Source organism: Dysidea avara, chromosome 6, assembly GCF_963678975.1.
Source record: "Dysidea avara chromosome 6, odDysAvar1.4, whole genome shotgun sequence".
NCBI lineage: Eukaryota > Metazoa > Porifera > Demospongiae > Dictyoceratida > Dysideidae > Dysidea > Dysidea avara.
This window is the reverse complement of record NC_089277.1, coordinates 36707914-36728737: the sequence shown is the minus strand read 5'-3', so window position 1 is coordinate 36728737 and position 20824 is coordinate 36707914. Positions and strand designations below refer to the sequence as shown.

Here is a 20824-nt window from a genome sequence, read left to right as displayed (position 1 = left end):
ACGTGTGAAAAAGTAGGCAAATATCATGTGCCCACATGCCTTAGGCCTGGTCACACTTAGTTCTTAACTATTGTTAGGATGTTAATGCTAAACGTCTGTGTAAAGTAAAAAAAAAAACAAGCCCCAAAGCCTGCTACTTTGTTGCACAACTTGGAATAGATAGTTAGCATTTTCACAATTTCTGTAGGAATATCAATATTCTGGGGAAGCTAAGACTCGTCAAACTGAAGCAACCAAACAACTACAAATTGGTAAGTGACAATTATTATGGTGATTGTTTAAAGGGCACAGAGTTACAACTGGATCAGTGCTGCTGGAAACCTATCTGACTGTTCTATTAATACTATTTGAGTATTCCATCAATCTTTTTAGCACCTAGTCCTAGAAAATAAGTTTGTTAAGTTGGTCAAAATTAATGTCATTCTAAAGGGATATGAGCCCCTCCCACTTATATATTTTCATATGTAAAGGCTGGGTTGTTAATTTTTCTTAGTGTTAGTCATTAAATTATGGAACTATGAACAATCAGCCATTTATTTCAAGCTGATATTGTTCACTTATCAACTGTCGTCCAAGGATGATGGTTGTTTTGGTAGGTGTGCAGGAAGGGTTCCATGGTTATCCTATACAATTTGCAATAGGACCAATGCAGTGGCGTAGCCAGGAATAAATATTTACCGAGGCAAAGTTTATACATTGACCTAATTGAAAGGGTCTGCTTCTGTCTCAACTGATTCACAAATACTTTCAAGTATGGGTGGTAAACATTTGCAGGTTGACTCTGATTGGATGGAAGAAACTGTTTTTCTACATGTCATAAGTAATGCTCCAGCTTAGTTAATGCTATACAGTATACCATACTTCAATTATTAAAGTAGTTTAATTGCATTCAACCGGCACAAAAAACTGAATTACTCCAGAGACAGTTTGAGTGGTCAGGCCATCCATGGAGTCCAACGGAGGTCATAGTCATGTACACTATACTTTTTATTGACCTGCTGTGATATTTAAGTCAGAGATTATCTCTTTCATGTGATGATCAACTGCATGTGCTAAGCATGTCAAGCTAGGGAGTCTGGGGGCATGCTCCCTCAAGGAAAATTTTGAAAATATATGCTTTGAAATGACATGTGGAGGCTATTTTTTTTATTGTAACTGATCTGTATGCTCAATGTAATGCCATGCCATGCAGTTGACTCATTGGCATGCTCCCTCAAGGAAAAGTTTGAAAATATGTGACCGGATTTCACATAACAAGGCTTCCACACACACAAAATCAAACTTACGATTTTACCAGAAATGGATTGCTGGTCTAATACACTATCAAATTTCACACTGTACTTCCTTCAGCACTGATAAGTCTGGTTTCTGTAGCAGCTTTCTTCCGACCCTGTCAAAGCCACGAGTGTGAGATTGGCACCATTAAATGGCCATGGCTTTGTGATAATGGTGTGTAGTGAGCTGGGACTTCACAGAGAGCTCGCCAATAGTGTTCTCAGTCAATTTGGAGTAATTTGAGGGCCATGGAGGGCCATGGAGAGCCCAAACTTGGCCTCTGGATTCCAATCGTCTTCTTACTCCATTTTATACCCGTATATTAAGACCACCGTCCACCCCCACCCTCCCGCCCTTATTACTACCATCTGTGATATTATAACCTGCTCGAAAAAAGCTGCTCAAAACAGGGCAAATTTTGGGTATCAGAAATGTATACACCCACTCAGTGATAGCTAGTGAATAGATGAACAATTGGTGCAAATTTTGTTTGCACAGCTGTAGGCACTGGGAAGTTATTACACAATGATTCCTTAAAATCGCCATATCTCCTAACAAAGCTTTGTGCGTCGAAGCCTTGTTTTGTCAAATTCAGTCACATATATGCTTTGAAATGACATGTGGAGGCTATATTTTTTATTGTAATTGATCTGTATGCTCAATGTAATGCCATGCCATGCAGTTGACTCATTGGAATTTTTGAAAAGTAATTCAATGCAATTAACATAAATGTAAATAATTCAGACCAAGCAGTGTAATGAGAATGGTGGTTAATCTGTACTGAATGCTCTATTAGAGTATATTACGATGACTGTTCTATTAGAGTATCTCGATCTTTTACAAATTCAAGAAGCTGATAAGTGGTCCAGCACCATGTCACTGTAGGTTCTGGCTCTGCTTAGTACTACAGCCATAGATTCTATTATGATGATGTGTGATACAGTAATGCTGTCTAGTATGAACGTTTGAGTAGAAAATCAGGGATGCCAAAACTCAGGCCTGCTCAGCCTGCTGTTAGTGAGAATTTTTACCGAGGCAGCTGCCTCGGTTGCCTCAATGGTAGCTACGCCACTGCCAATGATATGATCAACCACAAATTGTGGCTCCCAATTGCATGAGGCTTGGGGAAAATACACGGGGTTCCCAACTTTGAAGCCACAAGCATTTCTAAGGCCATCCTGGATCGGTGCTGCTGGAAACCTTTTTGACTGTTCTATTAATACTATTTGAGTATTCCATCAATCTTTTCAGCACCTAGTCTAGAAAATAATTTCGCCAAGTTGGCCAAAATTAATGTCATTCTGAAGGGATATGAGCCTTCCCACTTATGTATTTTCATATGTAAAGGCTGGGTTGTTAATTGTGCTCATTTAATTATAGAACCACAAACAATCAGCCATTTATTTCAAGCTGATATTGTTCACTTGTCAACCGCCATCCTTGGTTGTTTTGGTAGGTGTGCAGGGAGGGTTCCATGGTTATCCTATATGATTTGCAATAGGACCAATGATATGATCAGCCACAAATTGTGGCTGCCAATTGCATGAGACTTGGGGGAAAATACACGGGGTTCCCAACTTTGAAGCCACAGGGATTTCTAAGGCCATCCTAACAATCCTACTGTACTATCACACCCCAGGAAAGCCTTAGGATGGAAGAGCTACTCTTGGAATTGGGGAACAATGGGCTCAATTCAAGTCTACCACAGACAACTCCCTTCAATGTCTGTGCATTTCTTCCCCTGACAGAATAATGACATTTAATTCCCTCTCCTTTACAAGTATAAGTGGAATTTTAAATTAGATTAGGGACAGGGTATTAAAAAGTACTGAAACAAGCTGGATCAGAGTAGTACGTAATGTCCAAATACTTTAAAACAATAAGAAGTGAATATCCCTACTGTGCTACACTCAATGCATAGTAGGGATATTCACTTCTTATTGTTTTACAGTATTTGGACATTACGTACTACTCTGATCCAGCTTGTTTCAGTACTTTTTATTGCAGCATTATACACTGTCCCTAATCTAATTTAAAATTCCTAATTTTTTCTTATACTTGTTTGTGAAGTTTTTTTGCAAGCTCATGACCACTAAATATCTGCTGAGTTACTCACAGCACTATTATACTAGATTATGCCTCATACAATAACAACTGATCGGTGGGCATGGCTCTACATAAGCCTGCAGACAATAATGGATGTAGATTCGTGCATACCTACGGACTGATGAATGGGCGTGGCTACCATATGTCTACAGACTGTAATTTACATAAGTGGACGTGGCTCACGAAAGAAGCAGAGCTACACTATGACGTGTAGTAACACGTCCACATTTAATTTAGCACGTGGGGTTGGACCCGAATAATCTGTAAAGCAGGACCTGGATGACCCGACTCGGTTTAACGTTGTTACTAAATAAACTATATTTATTGACTTCAGGTCGATCTGAAGACATTTTTGGGCTTGGTTTTACCCAACCAATACTGTCATGTCATTGTGAGGAAAAATCGTGGCAGATTTTTGGGTTATATTATATCACGGATCGCCCCCACACCTTCGATGTCCCTAATATACAGTACTATCGTACTGTAACACATTGCTATATAGTTCGCCGTGAGTTTCTCTCTCTGATCGATATCAACAGCGAGTCACGTATGCGTGTGTTTTTGGTGCAACCGGCGACCAAGTGTATTCGAATAATTTGATGCAATATACACTGGTATGGAAGCCGTACTGTAGTCTATTAACACTCAGCGGTAGAACCTTGACTGATGGCCATGGTAAAGAAGGATAAAAGGTGAGACAATAGCACAAGCATTGTATGCTTATCAATATACCAAAGGTTTTTTCTTAAGCAAACTTAGTCTCGTCTTCACAGACCCATTCTCCGGGGTGGTGCTTATCGATTAGAGATTATAAGCACCCCCTCTGAAAGGATCTGGTGAAATGTCCATACCATTTTTGTCCGAGAAATCGCCAACTCTGACAAGTTATAATTGTTGTTTAATACTTACACAAGATTTTACAAAAGGTGACGATTAAACAGTATTTTTATCATTTTATGGCTGTGCAGTACAGACTTTACAAAAGCAAAGCTTACCTCACATCGCCACCTCTTGTGTAGTTATTAAACACCTCTAATTGATAAGCGTCATCTCGGAGAATAGGTCTGCGAAGATGAGACTAAAGCAAACTAGAAACGTTTCTGCAAAAAAATTTGGGCTGTATATAGCTGTAGCCACTTTTCTGCTACGTTTGACTGAAGGCGTCAGGCAGGCAGGCAGGCAGGCAGGCAGGCAGGCAGGCAGGCAGGCAGGCAGGCAGGCAGGCAGGCAGGCAGGCAGGCAGACAGGCAGGCAGGCACAGGTAGTAGAAAATTCTGTTGAATAACATTTTTATATAAATTCTTTAGCAACTTGATGTAGAACCCCAGTAGTACCTCCTACTCGAAGCCCAGGTGGCCGCAGCCGAGCCTCCGGTTGACACACAAAGTATATTATTTAATATTAGCAATCTTAATAAAATAATATAACTGAGTTCATTACCTATGATCCTAAGAAAAAGCAAACTGTCACTGAATAGAGTCGAGCTACAACTCCTGTTGGCCCTCTGCTCGACTGACTCTTCCAAACACCTCACGTGAGCCTATCGACTGTCCATCACGTTACCTCTTACAACTTCCCCCTCCTTTAAGAGATTGCCCATCATGGCGATCTTCTATCAGTCTTGCTGGTCTTCTAACTGTCCGTCCTGATCTTGTTCTATAATCAATAGCACTGTCCTGCACATCAACTTGAGCATCTTGAGCAGACTTAGATTGGCGAGGTTTAGGTTTTCTTACAGTTCTTCTTTTTCTGAGTTTACCAGATTGGCCTAACCATGGTCTTGCTTTAGCCATTTGTACACTACATTTAGAAAGCCTTTGTCTAGACACAATCATCGTCTCACCATCTTCATCTCCCTTTACCTGTATGACAGCATTCGTATTAGTCAGTGACACAATTACAAAAGGTCCCTGAAACTGTTTGTCAAGTTTGAACTTTGGTTGTACCTTAAGCATTACCAAATCTCCAACCTTGAGATCACTGCCCTTTGCCTTCTTATCATAGTATTTCTTCTGTTGCTTTTGAGAAGTTTCCAGATTCTGTTTAGCAAGTGATCGGGCATACTTAAGCTCTTTTTCCAAAGCAACACCGTAATCTGTTTCTACCACAGGGAACTTAGTCACAGGTACATGAAAATTCATTGCTGTTGGGAGATTAGGCTCTCTGCCATACACCAAGTAGAATGGTGTTTCACCAGTTGATTGGTGTGGAGTACTCCTATAAGCAAACAAGACAGCTCCAAGCACTTTATCCCAATTACGGCCTCTTCTGGTCACTACTTTAGCCAACATTTGTTTTAAAGTTCTATTAAAACGTTCTACAAGACCGTTTGTTTGAGGGTGTCCACCAGAAGTAGGCAATTGAGTAATTCCCATTAAGTGAGCTGTTTCCTGCAACACATCTGATAGAAACTCTGGTGCCCTGTCATGTATAATTCTGTTGGGAACTCCATGCCGCCAAATCAGATCTATTAAACATTGAGCCACAGTCTCTGCTTTGTGATCAGACACAGCGTACACTTCAGGCCATTTAGTTAAATAGTCCTGAAAAACTAAAGCATATCTCTTCCCACTTTCACTTAAATCAAGCTCAACAAAATCCATACCAAGGCATTCAAATGGGCCTCCCACAGGAACACTAACTAGGAGTGGCTTACCCACAAAACTGCAACCCTGTACAGAAGCACAACTCACACAAGATTCACACTTTTTCAACACATCAGCATTCATACCTCTCCAGTAAAAGTAGCGTCCAATTCTCTTGCTCATTCTCTTCACAGAGAAATGACCTGCGAAGCTTCCATCGTGATGTTCATCCACAATCTTCTGGTGTAAGTGAGCTGGAACTACCAGTCGACGCTTGGCTGGAAATTCTCCTCCTTCATAGTAAAGAATTCCATCAACTAGAATAAAACCCTTCTTAGCTTGACCCACCACGTGTCTGGCAGCTTGTACATTATCAGGTAAGGACCTATCCTCTAAATAATTCATGAGCTGTACCAATTCCTGATCCTGTCTCTGTTCCTGACGAACAAGTTGTAACAGTGACTCATCACTCTCAGAAATCTGCAATACTGCGACCTCAGTAGCTGGTAGAGGAGCTCTGGAAAGACAATCAGCCACAACATTTGCTGATCCTGGTTTATATTCAATTTTCATCTTGGGCAAAAATCTAGATATTCTCAAGTACCATCTTGCGAGTAACCCTTTAGACTGGTTCTTCAAATGGGCAAGAAATGCACTGACCAGTGACTTGTGGTCAGTATACACAGTAAAGTCGTTACCCAACAGGTAAACCTCAAAATGCTCCACTGCATAAACAAGTGCAGCCACTTCTAGCTCAGTAGGGGCATAACTGGATTCAGCTACGTTAGTTTGTCTACTAGCATAGGCAATTGGATATCTTCTACCATCATCACTTTCTTGTTCTAATAAGGCTCCAAATCCTTTACCGCAAGCATCAGTCCACAAAAAGAAAGGTTTGTCTAAGTCAGGTGGATGTAAGAGGGGTGCTGAAACTAGCATCCTCTTGACTTCTTGGAAAGCTGACTCACACTGACTATCCCACACAAACGATACTGTTGACCCTGTCTCCTTATCTTTCCTTGTCAATGCAGTGAGTGGTCTAGCTACCACGGCAAGGTTTGATAGATGGCGTCGATAAAAGTTCACCAATCCAAGAAAGCTCTTCACTTCTTTACAACAGGTTGGTGTAGAAAACTCTTTCACAGCTCTCACCTTACTATCATTTGGTCTTACTCCTTGTGGTGATAGGGTATGGCCCAGATATTTGATCTCTGATTGTGCAAATGCACACTTCTGAGGTTTCAGTCGTAAGCCTGCTTCCTGTAACCGATGTAACACTTTCTCAACATGAACAAGATGTTCCTCAAATGATTGGGACACTATTAGAAGGTCATCAAGGTATACAAAAACAAAACTCCAGTCACGACCACTAAATAACTTATTCATTAACCTTTGAAAGGTTGCTGGAGCATTAGTCAAACCAAATGGCATCCTTCTGTATTGGAATAATCCCAAGTGACAAGTAAACGCAGTCTTATCTCTAGAATCAGGTGCCATCTTAATCTGGTGATATCCCTTCATTAGATCTAGTGTGGTAAAGATCTTTCCTTTACATCTACCAACAGCATCAATTAGGTCGTCAATTCTAGGGATCGGATATTGATCAGGTATTGTCTTCTTGTTAATTCCACGATAATCAACACAAACTCTTAGGGAACCATCCTTTTTCCTGACTAAAACCAATCCTGAAGCAAAAGAGCTTCCTGAGGATTCAATACAACCTGTATCTAGTAAATGTTGTAACTCACTCTCAAGTTCATTGCGTTGAGCATATGGCAGTCTTCTTGGTGGAGACTTAACTGGTGTAGTGTCGCTCATGTCTATGGAGTGCTCTACCAAATCAGTTTCTCCAAGTTCCTTGTCTGTTAAAGCGAACACATCAAGCTTCTTCTTCATCAAATTAATAATGGCTACTCTCTGGTCAGGTGTACAGTTTCTGCCAACAGTTAATTGTGTCTTAAGGAGATTCTCACGGTCACCATTACCCATGTTCACTACGGCAACAGTTCCAAAGGATTCATCTTTCCAAACATTGTCATCCATCTCAACTACAGAAACAGTATCAATAACTCCAATGACAGTACCTTTGGTGAGTACAACTGGCTCCACACCCCAATTAGTTACTGGAATGTTAAAATCACTCTCTCCAGTCCAGTATCCTTCCATAAAGTCACAGCAATCACTGGCCAATACAGACTCATCAGGAGTCACTACTCCTACTTGGCTGCTTACATCTTCATCATCATTGGCACTCAGCTCTACACGAGCTACTCTAGTCTGTTGTGGTCCTAATCTCAGGGTTTGAGATAAAACAACTTGTCTTACCACTGCTGACTCTGCGTGACTGCTTGACATCACTGGCTGTCCGACGCTGTCAATTATCTTGTAGCCCAAATCCTCCATGGCATTAGTACCAAGGATCAAACAACAGTTCTGCAGTTCGCCCCTCCAAATAGGCTTTGAAGAGTCTAGAATATAGCAGGGTACACATTTAGAAACATTAGTACCTTCAATTGTGACCTGTAAGGCCACAATACCCTTAGCACCCAGTGATTCACCACCAGCACCCAAAGGTTGTCCATCTAGTTTGAAATTTCTTTCTCTACACTGTTCTATGGACCAGTTACTCTTCTGCTTAATGTGAGGTAGTAACTGCTGTCGAGCCAAAGAAACTTGTGCACCACTGTCTAAAAGAGCTCTTGTCTTAATTCCGTCAACCACAATGTCTACCTTATAAGATGGGCCTTTCAGTGCCACTTGTAATGCTACTGCTTGAGTATCAGATTCAGATAATATTGTACGCATCCACATTTCATCATCCTGATCTACTCTGGACTCAGATTCTTCCTCAGTCTCCGGACTATCAACGTCAACCCTTAAGGATGATTTGGTTTTAGACTCTGTACAGTTCCTGGCTATGTGCCCTGTTTTCTGACACTTAAAGCACTTGACACCCTTCATGAACATCTCTACTTGGTTCTTAGGCTTTGTTGGAGTACTATTGCTACTATTCTTGTCTTGAGAGACCTTGCCAAACTTGTTGTAGACAGTTTCACTCTGCCTTTCCTTCTTTGGAATTCTCTCACCTGAACCACCCCGTCTAGCTCTCTCTTGAATAACTATCTCGGCACGCAGCAGTCTCTGTAGAAGTTCTTGTACAGAACCAGCAGGAATCTCTCCCAACTCTTTTTGGAGCTCTAGTGGAACCTTATTCCACAAAATAGATTCCAGGGTTTCATCATTTAACTTACGAGGTGCCATGCGCTGGTAATCACGCATTGCGTCCAGCAGACCTTGAGCTGACCCAAACTGACTGTACTGTAGATCCTGGCATCTCTGATAGGCCGTGCGTGGGTCGAGGTGAACACCATACTGTCCACGATAGATCTCCACTATCTTTGACCATGAAGCCTTGTCGCGTTCCTTCACAGTATGTTGCCATGTCGCCTTCGCAGGACCAGTCAAAAACCATGAGAACCAACGGGCACGTTGCTGGTTACTCCACCCACAGTCGTTGGTTGCTTCAGTAAAGTCTAACAGCCATATCTCAAAATCATCGTCACCCCGTTTGCCACTAAACTTGTCTATTCTGCTAGTAAGAGAACGAAATCCCGGTGGATGAGGGTCACACTTTCTGCTCTGTCTATTCGGCAGATGACCTCTCTGATTGCTACCACTAGCATAGGAGGCATCACTGCTAGAATCACTGCCATCACTGTCGTGGCTACCTTCTGTCTGGGTCACTGGTAAACTTGTATCTTCAGTGGGTTTTTCTGACCTTACGACCTTGTCCACAACTGGTTGTAATTCTGCACCTGCAATTTCAGCAGACGATTTGCCCTTTCCCCGAAATGACACCATTTGTTTAGTGAGGACCTGTATCTCGCCTTCCAGACTTGTCTGTCTGGTAATGAGATCTTTCTTCTCATCACGTAGCTCCATAACTAGAGCATTAAGTTCGTCAACACGTTGCGCGCTGGCCAGCCGCTCTTCGTGTCTAGCATCTTGCGTACGTGCAAGCTCAAACTCTGACATATGCAAACGATTTGTAATCGTGCCCTTTGCTCGACAAGGGGTGCAAACATACAACACTGATTTAGACCGACACCCAACCAATGCATCATACAATTCATCGGTCAGCTTATCACTACGTTTTAAACAACCTACATGTTCCCACTTGTCGCAAAGGTCACACGCCATGGCCTTCTCTTCCTCCGTAACCTCTCTCTTACAGGATACGCAGGCGTCCATAGCTCCTTCACGTTCCTGTCTGCTTCTTCAGGATCTCAGTAGGACCTCCAAATTTGTAGAACCCCAGTAGTACCTCCTACTCGAAGCCCAGGTGGCCGCAGCCGAGCCTCCGGTTGACACACAAAGTATATTATTTAATATTAGCAATCTTAATAAAATAATATAACTGAGTTCATTATCTATGATCCTAAGAAAAAGCAAACTGTCACTGAATAGAGTCGAGCTACAACTCCTGTTGGCCCTCTGCTCGACTGACTCTTCCAAACACCTCACGTGAGCCTATCGACTGTCCATCACGTGACCTCTTACATGACGCAAATGTTTCGGGTCGATCTGAAGACACTTTTGGACTTGGTTTTACCCAACCAATACTGTCATGCTGTTGTGAGAAAAAATTGTGGCAGGTTTTTGGGTTATAATATATCACAAATCGCCCCCACACCTTCGATGTCCCTAATATACAGTACTATCGTACTGTATGATAATATTTATTATTTTATTATCATTCTTTTAGCAACATTAATGTAATTTGGTTTTTTTGTACTCATTTCCAACATGGCCTCCTAGTCCTAGGGTGGGCTTTGGGAGGGGACTGATTTTCATTTCACCCGGTTACACTTTTGGAATAAACTACACACACGATGTTTCCTTGTGCATGCGTTCAAAATGTTTTCCAGTTAATACCTACTGTTCTATAGCTACTACGCCTAGCATTGTGATGCAGGTGTGCTACATACCTATATTATACTCCATAATTTATTAGCTGCAATTTGTTACTACACAAAATGCATTTTAAATTATCTCCCTTTGTTAACTTTGTTCAACAAGTTAAACTCCATTTCTTTTCTTCCTTCAAATTACCACACAGGAAATGACACATAAACATCATTGTACCAGTACACAATAATGTACTGTATACTGTCAATAGCTAAATCTTACAAGTACGTATGTGCAACAAGTCCATAACCAGTTTTAAATATCTGACTTGTGTATTGCTTTGTTTTTTTTAGGTGCTACTAAGATACTCAATAGTGCATCAGAAAAACATTTAATACAGGATAGCTCCAATGCACCACTAGTTATTTCGTAAAATTAATGCTATAAAATGTAATCCAGGTGTTTGTGTTTGTGTAGGTCATCACTCTGCAAAGTATCAATTGTTATTGGAATTCTATGATAAACTTGTGAATATGTTGCCAGTTTCTGATCTTTGTCCATATTTTGTGTCAGATAGGATCATTTCACTAGCAGACAACCTAAAGATTCTTAACTCCCCTACTTCACAAATGGCTGCTGAATTGCTGTTAGAGACAGTATCATGTAGAATACAGAAGGGTGATTCTAATGTATTAACCAAAATGCTTGTAATCATGGAACGGCATGGCATTGATGCTGCTAAGAAGTTGTCACAAGAAATCAATGCTAGACTTGAAGACATACAGTGCGACAATGATGTAGTTGAAGATGACAAAGGTGCACGAACATTCATTATTGATAGACATTAGCATGCATGCATTGGTATAAATTATAGGAAAGGAACACACCTTAACAGTAAACATCTGTATGACCATACAAGATTTTTCAGTTTTCAATGTAGCATAAAAATCATTTGCTTAGCTACCACAAAAAAACTAAGATAATATTGCATCATTGTGAAGGTCATGATATAAAAATCTGTGAAAATTATATGCACAGCAACCAAAATTTATAATCTTCTAAATAAAATAGGATACTTCACACTTGATACAGTGTCATGCGGCCAATGTGTCTGGGTACTCGACAGACAAGTATGTATTTTACAGGAATCAAGTAAATGCAATTTTTATGTATTTGTACAACAGCAGGGGCATAAGAAGATATTTAACTTATGGGTGCCCAGTGGTAAAGCTGAAGACCAAAAAAAAAACGGCCTGGAGTGTGACTGCTTTATTAGAGTCATTGACTGCTCTATTAGAGTATCACAATCTTTTCAGTAATCAAGACACACGATAGTGTGTCGTGCGGCCCAAGAAGCCTGCGCGTCACACCGTGGGTATACTGAGAGGAAGAAAGAAAACGTCATTTTCACACTTGTATCTCGGTGATCCCTTTTCCGATTGGAACCAAATTTGCTACAGAGTTGCCCGCCAGCCAGGGAAGTCTACATACCAAATTTGAAGGAAATCGCTTCAGCCATGTCCGAGAAGCGAGCTGCCAAAGTTTTGATTTTTTTTCTTTGTGTTTTCGCACACTTGCAAAAATTGCTATAAAACGCGAACGCGTGCTCCGATCGCCTTGCAATTTGGCACACAGAAAGGGAGTCCAAAGGCGAATCCTAGCATCACATTTGGTGCAAATCCGATGAATGGTTCGGGAGTTATGATCGATTATTCGCATAAAACAAGATCGATTTGTTGTCACGCCTACAGGGTAAACCGCTTCATGGAATGAGTTGAAAATTGCTATGTAGATGGAGTAACCATCGTAGACGTGCCTTTTGGTGGTTTAAAAGGAATCGAGATAAAGACCATGGAGATATGACACAAAACCCAACCTGTGTTACAATTACGCGATCGATTTTTATGAATAAAAAAAAGTATTCGTTTTACGCCTACTAGGCAAACCGCTTAGAGCAATGAGCTGAAAATCGGTGTATAGCTGGAATAATCTTCATAGAAAGTCCTTGCCGTAGTACAGAGCAATCGGATTACAAACCACTGAGTTATGATTCGAAAGGCAACTGCGAGATCGAGATACTCTAATAGAACAGTCACCCTAATAGAGCATTCAGTTAATTTATTTACTCTATTACATTACAAGTTATTCTGTAGGGAGTTTAGCTGCAAACAGTTAATCTTATAGACAGTTCAGCAAAAGGCAAGTCACCCTATAGAGAGTTCAGCTACAAATATATTGCTGTAGTGATTCAGAACATTACAAGTCACATTGAAGAGAGTTCAGCTATAAACAAGTCGTGCACCCTGTAGAGAGTTCAGCTAAAAACGATTCACTCTTTGTAGAAGTTCTGCTACAAACAAGTCTTCATGCAGCGAGTTTAACAATCAAAATCCACCATGTAAAGACTTCAGCTTTACTAACATGTTACTCTGTAGAGAGATCAGCCAGAAGAAGTTACCTTGTAGAGAGTTCAGTTTCAAAGAAACCATCATGTAGAAGGTTCAGCTACAAAAAAAAAAAACCTGTAGAGAGATCAGCTACAAACAAGTCACCCTGTAGAGAGATCAGCCAGAAGAAGTTACCTTGTAGAGAGTTCAGTTACAAAGAAACCATCATTTAAAAGGTTTAGTTACCCTACATGTAGAGAGATCAGCTACAAATAAGTCACCCTGTAGAGATATCAGCTAGATGCAAGTTATCTTATAGGGATCAGCTACAAACAAATCACCCTGTAGAAATATGTGTTGGAAACAAAATCAGCTTTCATTGTTAAATATACAAATATTTTTTAATCAGACAAAAAACTATACACAACATTTCTTTCTTTGTTCCAATATTCCTGCAGAAAAGAAAAGAAAAAAAAAAGTCAGAAGGAAGCACCAAACCCAGTTAATGGCTGGCTTTGTGGCTTGCAATACAAAACACTGTTAAAAATAGGGTGTAATCCAATCACCTTTGGGGGAGTTCTAACTGCTGTTTAAATTGAACTCCTTTGAAAGGAGTTGTAGTACTCCCAGGGGTGCTCTAGGAGCAACTAAAAGGTGTTACAAGGGCATTGCAACACTCCCTAAGGGTGTTCTAGGAATAGCTATAAAGGTGTCACAGTACACTTTAAAGATGTTCTAGTGCTCTCCATGGTGGAATTTTGTTGAAAAGAAATGTAGGCTTGCTATAGCATTCCAGTAACCTTCATGTTGATTTCAATTTATACTCAATGACTACCAACAACAAAGCACATTAGCAGTACGCAATAATATATTTGCAACACCTTATACTTACCACATAGTTGTTTCCAAGTCACTCTTATAGAAGTTAGCAAACTGTACTTATAACCTAATCTTCAATAGAAGCATCCAATTGTGGGTTTCAATATACCTAGGTGTAGGCAAACACCCTTACAGTGGCTTAGCTATTATTGGGGAGTAAAATGACATTTGTGGTGTTCAGCAACACCCCAAGTGCTACAATACTCCACTAGGGTGTTATAAATACCATGGGTGTACATGAACACCTTTACGATGGGTGTACCTGTAACACCTCGTTTTAACAGTGAAGAAGTGATATCTAAACCAAAACAGCCAAGCTGTAAAAAAAGAGTGCGGCCCCCAAAAAGGCCAGGATGAAAAAAGATGTGAAATCCAAGGTGGCGGCCAAGAAATGGCTGTGATGGTCGGTTAATGGAAAAAATTTTAATTATGACAATTCAGGTGAATTTAGTGCTGAATCCTAGTGGAGGAGGCAACGCAAATTCGCCTGAATTGTCATAATTAAAATTTTTGCCATTAGCCTACCATCACAGCCATTTCTTGGCCACCACCTTGGATTTCAAACCTTTTTTCACCCTGGCCTTTTTTGGGGCTGCACACTTTTTTTACAGCTTGGCTGTTTTGGTTTAGATATATAATACGGTGTGCTGACACCCATTACCTATGCAACTGGAAATATTTATGGGTGCCCAAGCACCCATGGCACCCATGCTGCCTATGCCCCTGCACAGTAACGGCTGAACAGAAACAGCTCATTTTTTTCTGTGAAATATTTCAGACATCTCCCACGCAAAATTTGAAGTGAATTATCTTTGAAAATGTACCCCTTCAAAGTTTATCTTATTTTCAATTAGTTTTACTTTATATAGGCATAACTTAAAAATTTCCATAACTTGTACAAGCCTTATTGATGCGTCTGAAGGGTATAAGAGCATATTATAGCACAATTATATCCCGATGTGTGCACATCAGTAGATGTGGTGCAAAGTTACAAGCTGTTTCCAAAAATTACAAGCGCACCTTTTTGTCATATCTGCAGGGCTAAATACTGAAAACAACAAATGTAAAAAATAGTATGTAGATATGGTAGTGCAGACAACTGTGATTTGAAAGTGCTAAGGAGATTATAGCAAAAACCGAACAAATTAACTGCTAAAAATCTGGCAAAATAATTTTTGTATATGAAACAAAATGTTAAAAAAGAATTGGCATATACATACGTATCTGCTTACACATAGGCTTTTACTTGAGCTACAGCCATTCAGTGTACAGCATAGTTTCTGTTATATCTAAAAATTCAGCTTCCTTTGTAAACTCACAATGTCTCCAGCTGCAGGCTATGTAGTTATAAAGCAACATTCTCACTACTTTTAGTTGAATTTAAACAAATCAGTATGGTAAGTATCAGCTACACAATACATTTTGCAACAATATTATCCTGTATATTACAGCATTAGTAGGTTTAATTGCCACTGAGTTCTCTTGTGTTTTATAGTTTCCTTTTCTTGTAACCACTTTGAAAATAATCCCATTGCTGTCCCTCTGTAGTGACTGCTTCAAATTGTAAGTTTTATTAGCCAATCATTGAGTGTTATCAATATGCCTTTCTGTAAACTTGTTACTCTGCAGCACTAGGCTACCTCCCTAGATGACGTTCACCTCTCACAACTTTTCTTTTTCCTGAATACTCATGGCTAATAATTATTATGGTATATAGTTTGCAAGAAGCATAAAATTCCACTATATTAACTACTTAGCTGCAAACCTCTCAAATAAAATTATATATTTTGACAGGTACAGAATCATTGTCACCAGAGCAGGAAGTCTTCATACAATATTATAGTCAGATTGTTAACAGCATGTCTGCTAAATCACTATCTCCACATTTTGTTGCCAAAAATATCATATCTCAAGGAGATCAAGAAGAAATCTTCTCTATTGCTTCATCAAATAAGGCAGCCATGATGCTGTTGAACAGAGTTTCCTCTGCACTAGCATCTGGAATTATTGATAACTTTTACAAACTTCTTGACATTACTGAACTGTATGGCAGTATAGACAGCAGAAATGTCTCACTTGCTATCAGAAAGAAGCTGTCTGAACTAAAGCTTACTAAAGAAGCAGTTTGCACACAGGATGAAAAAGGTATGCAATGAAATTGCTATACCCAAAAACAGTTATACTACATAAACAAAAGTGTGAACTTCAAAACACCTGCATTTAAAAGCTGCGAAGTCATAGGTTGGCTGCAATAACAAATATATATAATGTTAATTTTAATATTGCAGCCATTGTTAAAATGTATTATGTAGCATTAACGTCCTTGCAGCCATTTTTTGGCCACCAATTTTGATTTCACAATTATGCTTTTAGACTACAGGTGCTATGAAGGCAGCACCCTTTTACAGCTCAGCTGTTTTGTATGACTTTTTAGATTTTATATGGCCCCAAATCCAGTGAAAGATCTGCTTTCAGTTTTCTTTTACTTGCATTCCTTCTCATCTACAGTCAGAACGATTATCATTAGAGTATAAACTTAGAGTATAAAATTTTAATAAAGTTTATTGCTGTATGAGGTGTACTATTTTATATATGTATAAAATACATACAGATTTTGTATACAGATTTGGATCAGACAGACATAGCAGATGGTGATCCACGAGATGTAGGGGGAACTCCAACCTAATCATTTACTGTTTTTGAACACATTTATGCACAACACATTTTGTACATAATATAATTTCCTGTACTTTAATTACTATATACAGCTGTTTATTATTTAGGGTTTTTCCTTGCCTATGGAGGTTTTTTCCCTGTAGATGAATGGGCATTTATCTACTAAATATTATTCATTTTTGTACCTATTATCAGTATTTTGGCCCCAGCTGTATATGCACACATTTGTTTGATGTATCAACTATTTTTTGCTGCATATTCTTTAAAACTATTTTAATGAAGAACAGAAGGTGATGAAGGGGAGGGGATGTGTTTGTGTTGCAAAATATTTTTGCGCTTATTATGATTCAAACTTGAAATCTTCAAGCAGTTATGTGGCTAAAAAGGCGCATCCATGAAGCTAACTGCAGCTGGTAATCAAAAGAGCTGACCAATATCTGGAGCAGCCATGGATGTTAATATATAAGCAAAAAAACATTATGCTTTTGAGCAGTGCTTGGAAAATCACATAATCATTATGCATCTGAGAAATGCCCATTTTGCCCAAAAAATAATTGTCATCATCTTTGGCCGATCTTTAGCTTCAAATGTAATTGCATATTATAGTCTTTATTCTTTCAATTGGTTGCTTTATTAGAGTATTATCATTCCATGTGAATGCGTTTTTTAGAGTTACTGTAGGATATATGTGTGACTGCTCTATTAGAATTTCTTACTGTTCTATTAGTCTAATGGCGCCCTTTTCAAAATGGAATTGCATAGTTTTACAGTGTTCCTTATATTATACAATATACTGTAGCATGGCCTGTAATCACTGCAAGAAATTGGTCAAAGTTCCCTTGTATTGCACTGTGAAAAAAGAGGAATATAAGATGGTAGTTCCAGTGGCTTATTGAATACAAAAAAGCTTGATATAACCTGTAGTATATTAACACTTTTATGTAAGGCTTTAGATAATGTGTTAAACATACTGAAACCATATATGTGATGGTATACACAGTGAAAAATGGTATGTTATCCACTGGTGTATAGCACATGTATAACACTGTTATGCTTATGTTATAAACAGGTGACGCATCCGTTATACAGCCTCTGTAAAACATCTTTATGGATACTATATACACGGGCATGTATAACATGTGTGAAACAGTGTTATACTGGTGCTTATAACGTATGTATTACAAGCGTATAACATGTGTATAGCAGTGTTATCACCACTTCCCTAGTGTATAACAATGTCTATAACATATGCATTCTAGTGTTATACATACTCCAGGGGCGGATCTAGGATTTATAAAAGGGGGGGCTAACTCAAGGTACTAATCTCTTTGGTAGTCGTGTGCGAAGTACACTTCCCAGCATACAAAGCATGCTGGAACTAGGGGGGTCTGGGGGCATGCTCCCCCAGAAAATTTGATACTAAAATACTGCAATTTGGAGACATTTCCACATAAAATTCATAATATTTTCTGCCTGTAGATATTTTATATACTGCCTTTAGATTATAGGTACGGCTCTCTGAAGCATTTTGCTAATGGAAAAGTTTGGGTAGGTACAGACAGCCAAGTACATGATGCACCTCTCTCACAATTGCACAACACTGAATAAGTGCATGTTAGAATAATAATGTTGAAAGTGGAAAATTTTGAAATTTGAACAATACAAGATTGAATCTGAGAGCATTTTCAATGGAAATTGTGTACCTGAATTAAGTATTGTCATACATATTAACTACACAAGTAGATGAATGAAGCCCTTTAAACAGACCAATGCACTTCATTGTATGTATAGGTGCAGGCAGATTTGGCATAACAGAACCAACTACATGTTTCCAGTGAATGTTCTATTAGAGTAGTTAGCTGACTGCTCTATTAGAGTATCTCGATCTTGTACACCTCCAATGCTGATCCGGGTCCTTGTTGCATAAACTTTACCATTAATCCACTGATAATACCTTGGAAAGATGTTTATAAGGTGGTTTTATGAGTATTTGTATTATTAGTGATCATATAATTATGCTAAGACAAAATTTCATTATAATACTCAGCATATTGATCAAGTAAAGCCTAAATATGAAGGGGGGGGCTTCAGCCCCCAAAGCACCCCCCTGGATCCGCCCCTGTACTCTGTATAGCCATGTGTATAACCACCCCCTACTGTTATTAGTTCTTCCATTTAAAGCACATACGATTATATTTTTAGATTTTACAAATGAATTGAAAAACAAATGAGTCACAGAGTTGCAGATTCCAGAAAACATGATCCACTGAGACCAACCAGTTCCTGCCATGTAGTCGACGGCTGTATTTTCCTGATTATTACTTCACTTGGCAATATCTGACAAAATATCTGTCATAAATGCACACAGGATGTCAAGATACACTTACCAGGAGTCTATGAAAAAACTTCATTAAATTTCAATTCAATGGATCTGTCAAAAAGTATTGGTCATAAATGCACACAGAAACATTTACCGGCAGCCTTCATTGATACAACTTATGAAACTGTTGCAGCAATCATCAACTCTACAATCGTCACATACCTGGCAAAATATAGTCTGAAGTGTACACAGGCTGTACAGATACACTTACCAACAATTCGCAGTACATCTTGAACAAGTTTTACATTTACTCAGCTACACCTGTGAACAACATTACTCGTAAATGCACACAGGCTGTAAATTAAGGCACACTTACATGCTACACTGAGTTTCGTCTTTGGCCACATCACTAACCAATGCCATCCTCCGTTTATATGTGTCCCTGTAACTTCAGTAGTAACTAAACCGCATAACTGTACTGGGACCATCACGATCACACAGCAGCGATAGTAGCTATACACCTCAAATCACGTTAACTGAGTCAGCGGACTTACTGGAGGATCCAGCTTTCCATTCAGATCAGTTTCGTTGTCTTATATTAGCGCGCATTTACGTCACGTTATTCAGGCTAACAAAATATGGTCTTTTTCATAAATACAGAATCTCTAGCTGACAACAATCCAACAAGTTCATTATTATTATTTATTATTTATTACAGGTAATTTATAAGGCTAAACAGCCTGTTACACCTGATCAACAGGTAAAAAAAGTACAAGTAGACTAATTACATACATTTATACATAGTGTTAGATGAATATTGGTCAATCAATTTCTTAAAATCATCAACTGATGCTGCACATGCTACTTCTTGGGGTAAATTATTCCATGGTTCAACAACTCTTCTTGTAAAAAAATATTTCCTGGCATCTGTTCTTGAAAAATATTTAAATAGCTTAAATGTATGACCTCTGGTATGGGTAATGGGTGAAAAAGTAAAAAAAAAAAAAAATCAGAATGGTCTATATCATACTTATCATGTATCATACTTATCATGTAGCATATTCATCATCCATTTTTTTGAGAAATTGCAGTTTACAACCGCATATCACGTGCACCAATTTGTGGCACCATTGGCGGCGGGGGGTCCTTCACATACAAAATCCATCTACAAAATTTCGAAATATGGAAATTTGCCAACCCAAATTTCTAATTTCTGGATAAATTTCTATCAAATTTCCGAATTTCTGTCTTGGAAATTCTTGGGTGCTACAAAGTTGTAGCTTGAGTTGTAGTATATTCTGTGCCTTAGGCTACTGTATTATGGTTTCAGTATGGGTTCAAGCCGAGCCGAACGGCTCACTAGCGGTCTGGTAAGCCGTCGTGGCTCTATCATGGTTGGGGCGAGGGTGCCAGTGCATGTGACCTCTCAGGAATGTGAATAAAATACTCACCAGTAATCCACGGACACACCAAAACGACTTACACTGTGGTCTTTGCACTGTGGGAGTTGAATCAGCTCGAAAGAATACAACAAATTTACGAAGCAGATTACGGACAAATGTTAGTATTTAGATAGCGCTATACGTCTTCTATTGATAGTGACCCCTCTTCCTTGCAGCTGGCCTCGTGTATATACACATATAAATCCATGCAATATAACTTACACCCTACGGGCTTATAAACTCCTG

General features: G+C 39.2%; 2 protein-coding genes and 1 long non-coding RNA gene across 3 annotated transcripts in view; 2 read left to right on the top strand and 1 right to left on the bottom strand.

The window, feature by feature from the left end:
- LOC136257637 (uncharacterized) overlaps positions 1-17095 on the top strand; it is a 97777-nt gene extending 80682 nt beyond the window's left edge. The window contains exons 6-9 of the mRNA XM_066050889.1: positions 188-251; positions 11352-11690; positions 15935-16285; positions 16765-17095. Coding sequence (XP_065906961.1) covers positions 188-251; positions 11352-11690; positions 15935-16285; positions 16765-16826 — 816 coding nt within the window. The 3' untranslated portion in view covers positions 16827-17095. The remainder of the gene's footprint in view (positions 1-187; positions 252-11351; positions 11691-15934; positions 16286-16764) is intronic.
- Positions 1-20824, top strand: part of LOC136259448 (ankyrin-1-like) — a 455130-nt gene that overhangs the window by 211966 nt on the left and 222340 nt on the right. The window lies entirely within an intron of this gene.
- Positions 18991-19826, bottom strand: LOC136257643 (uncharacterized). The gene is made up of 4 exons (XR_010702091.1): positions 19513-19826; positions 19408-19457; positions 19204-19358; positions 18991-19153 (listed from the first exon to the last, which is right to left on the bottom strand). It is a non-coding gene; the product is annotated as an uncharacterized lncRNA (long non-coding RNA).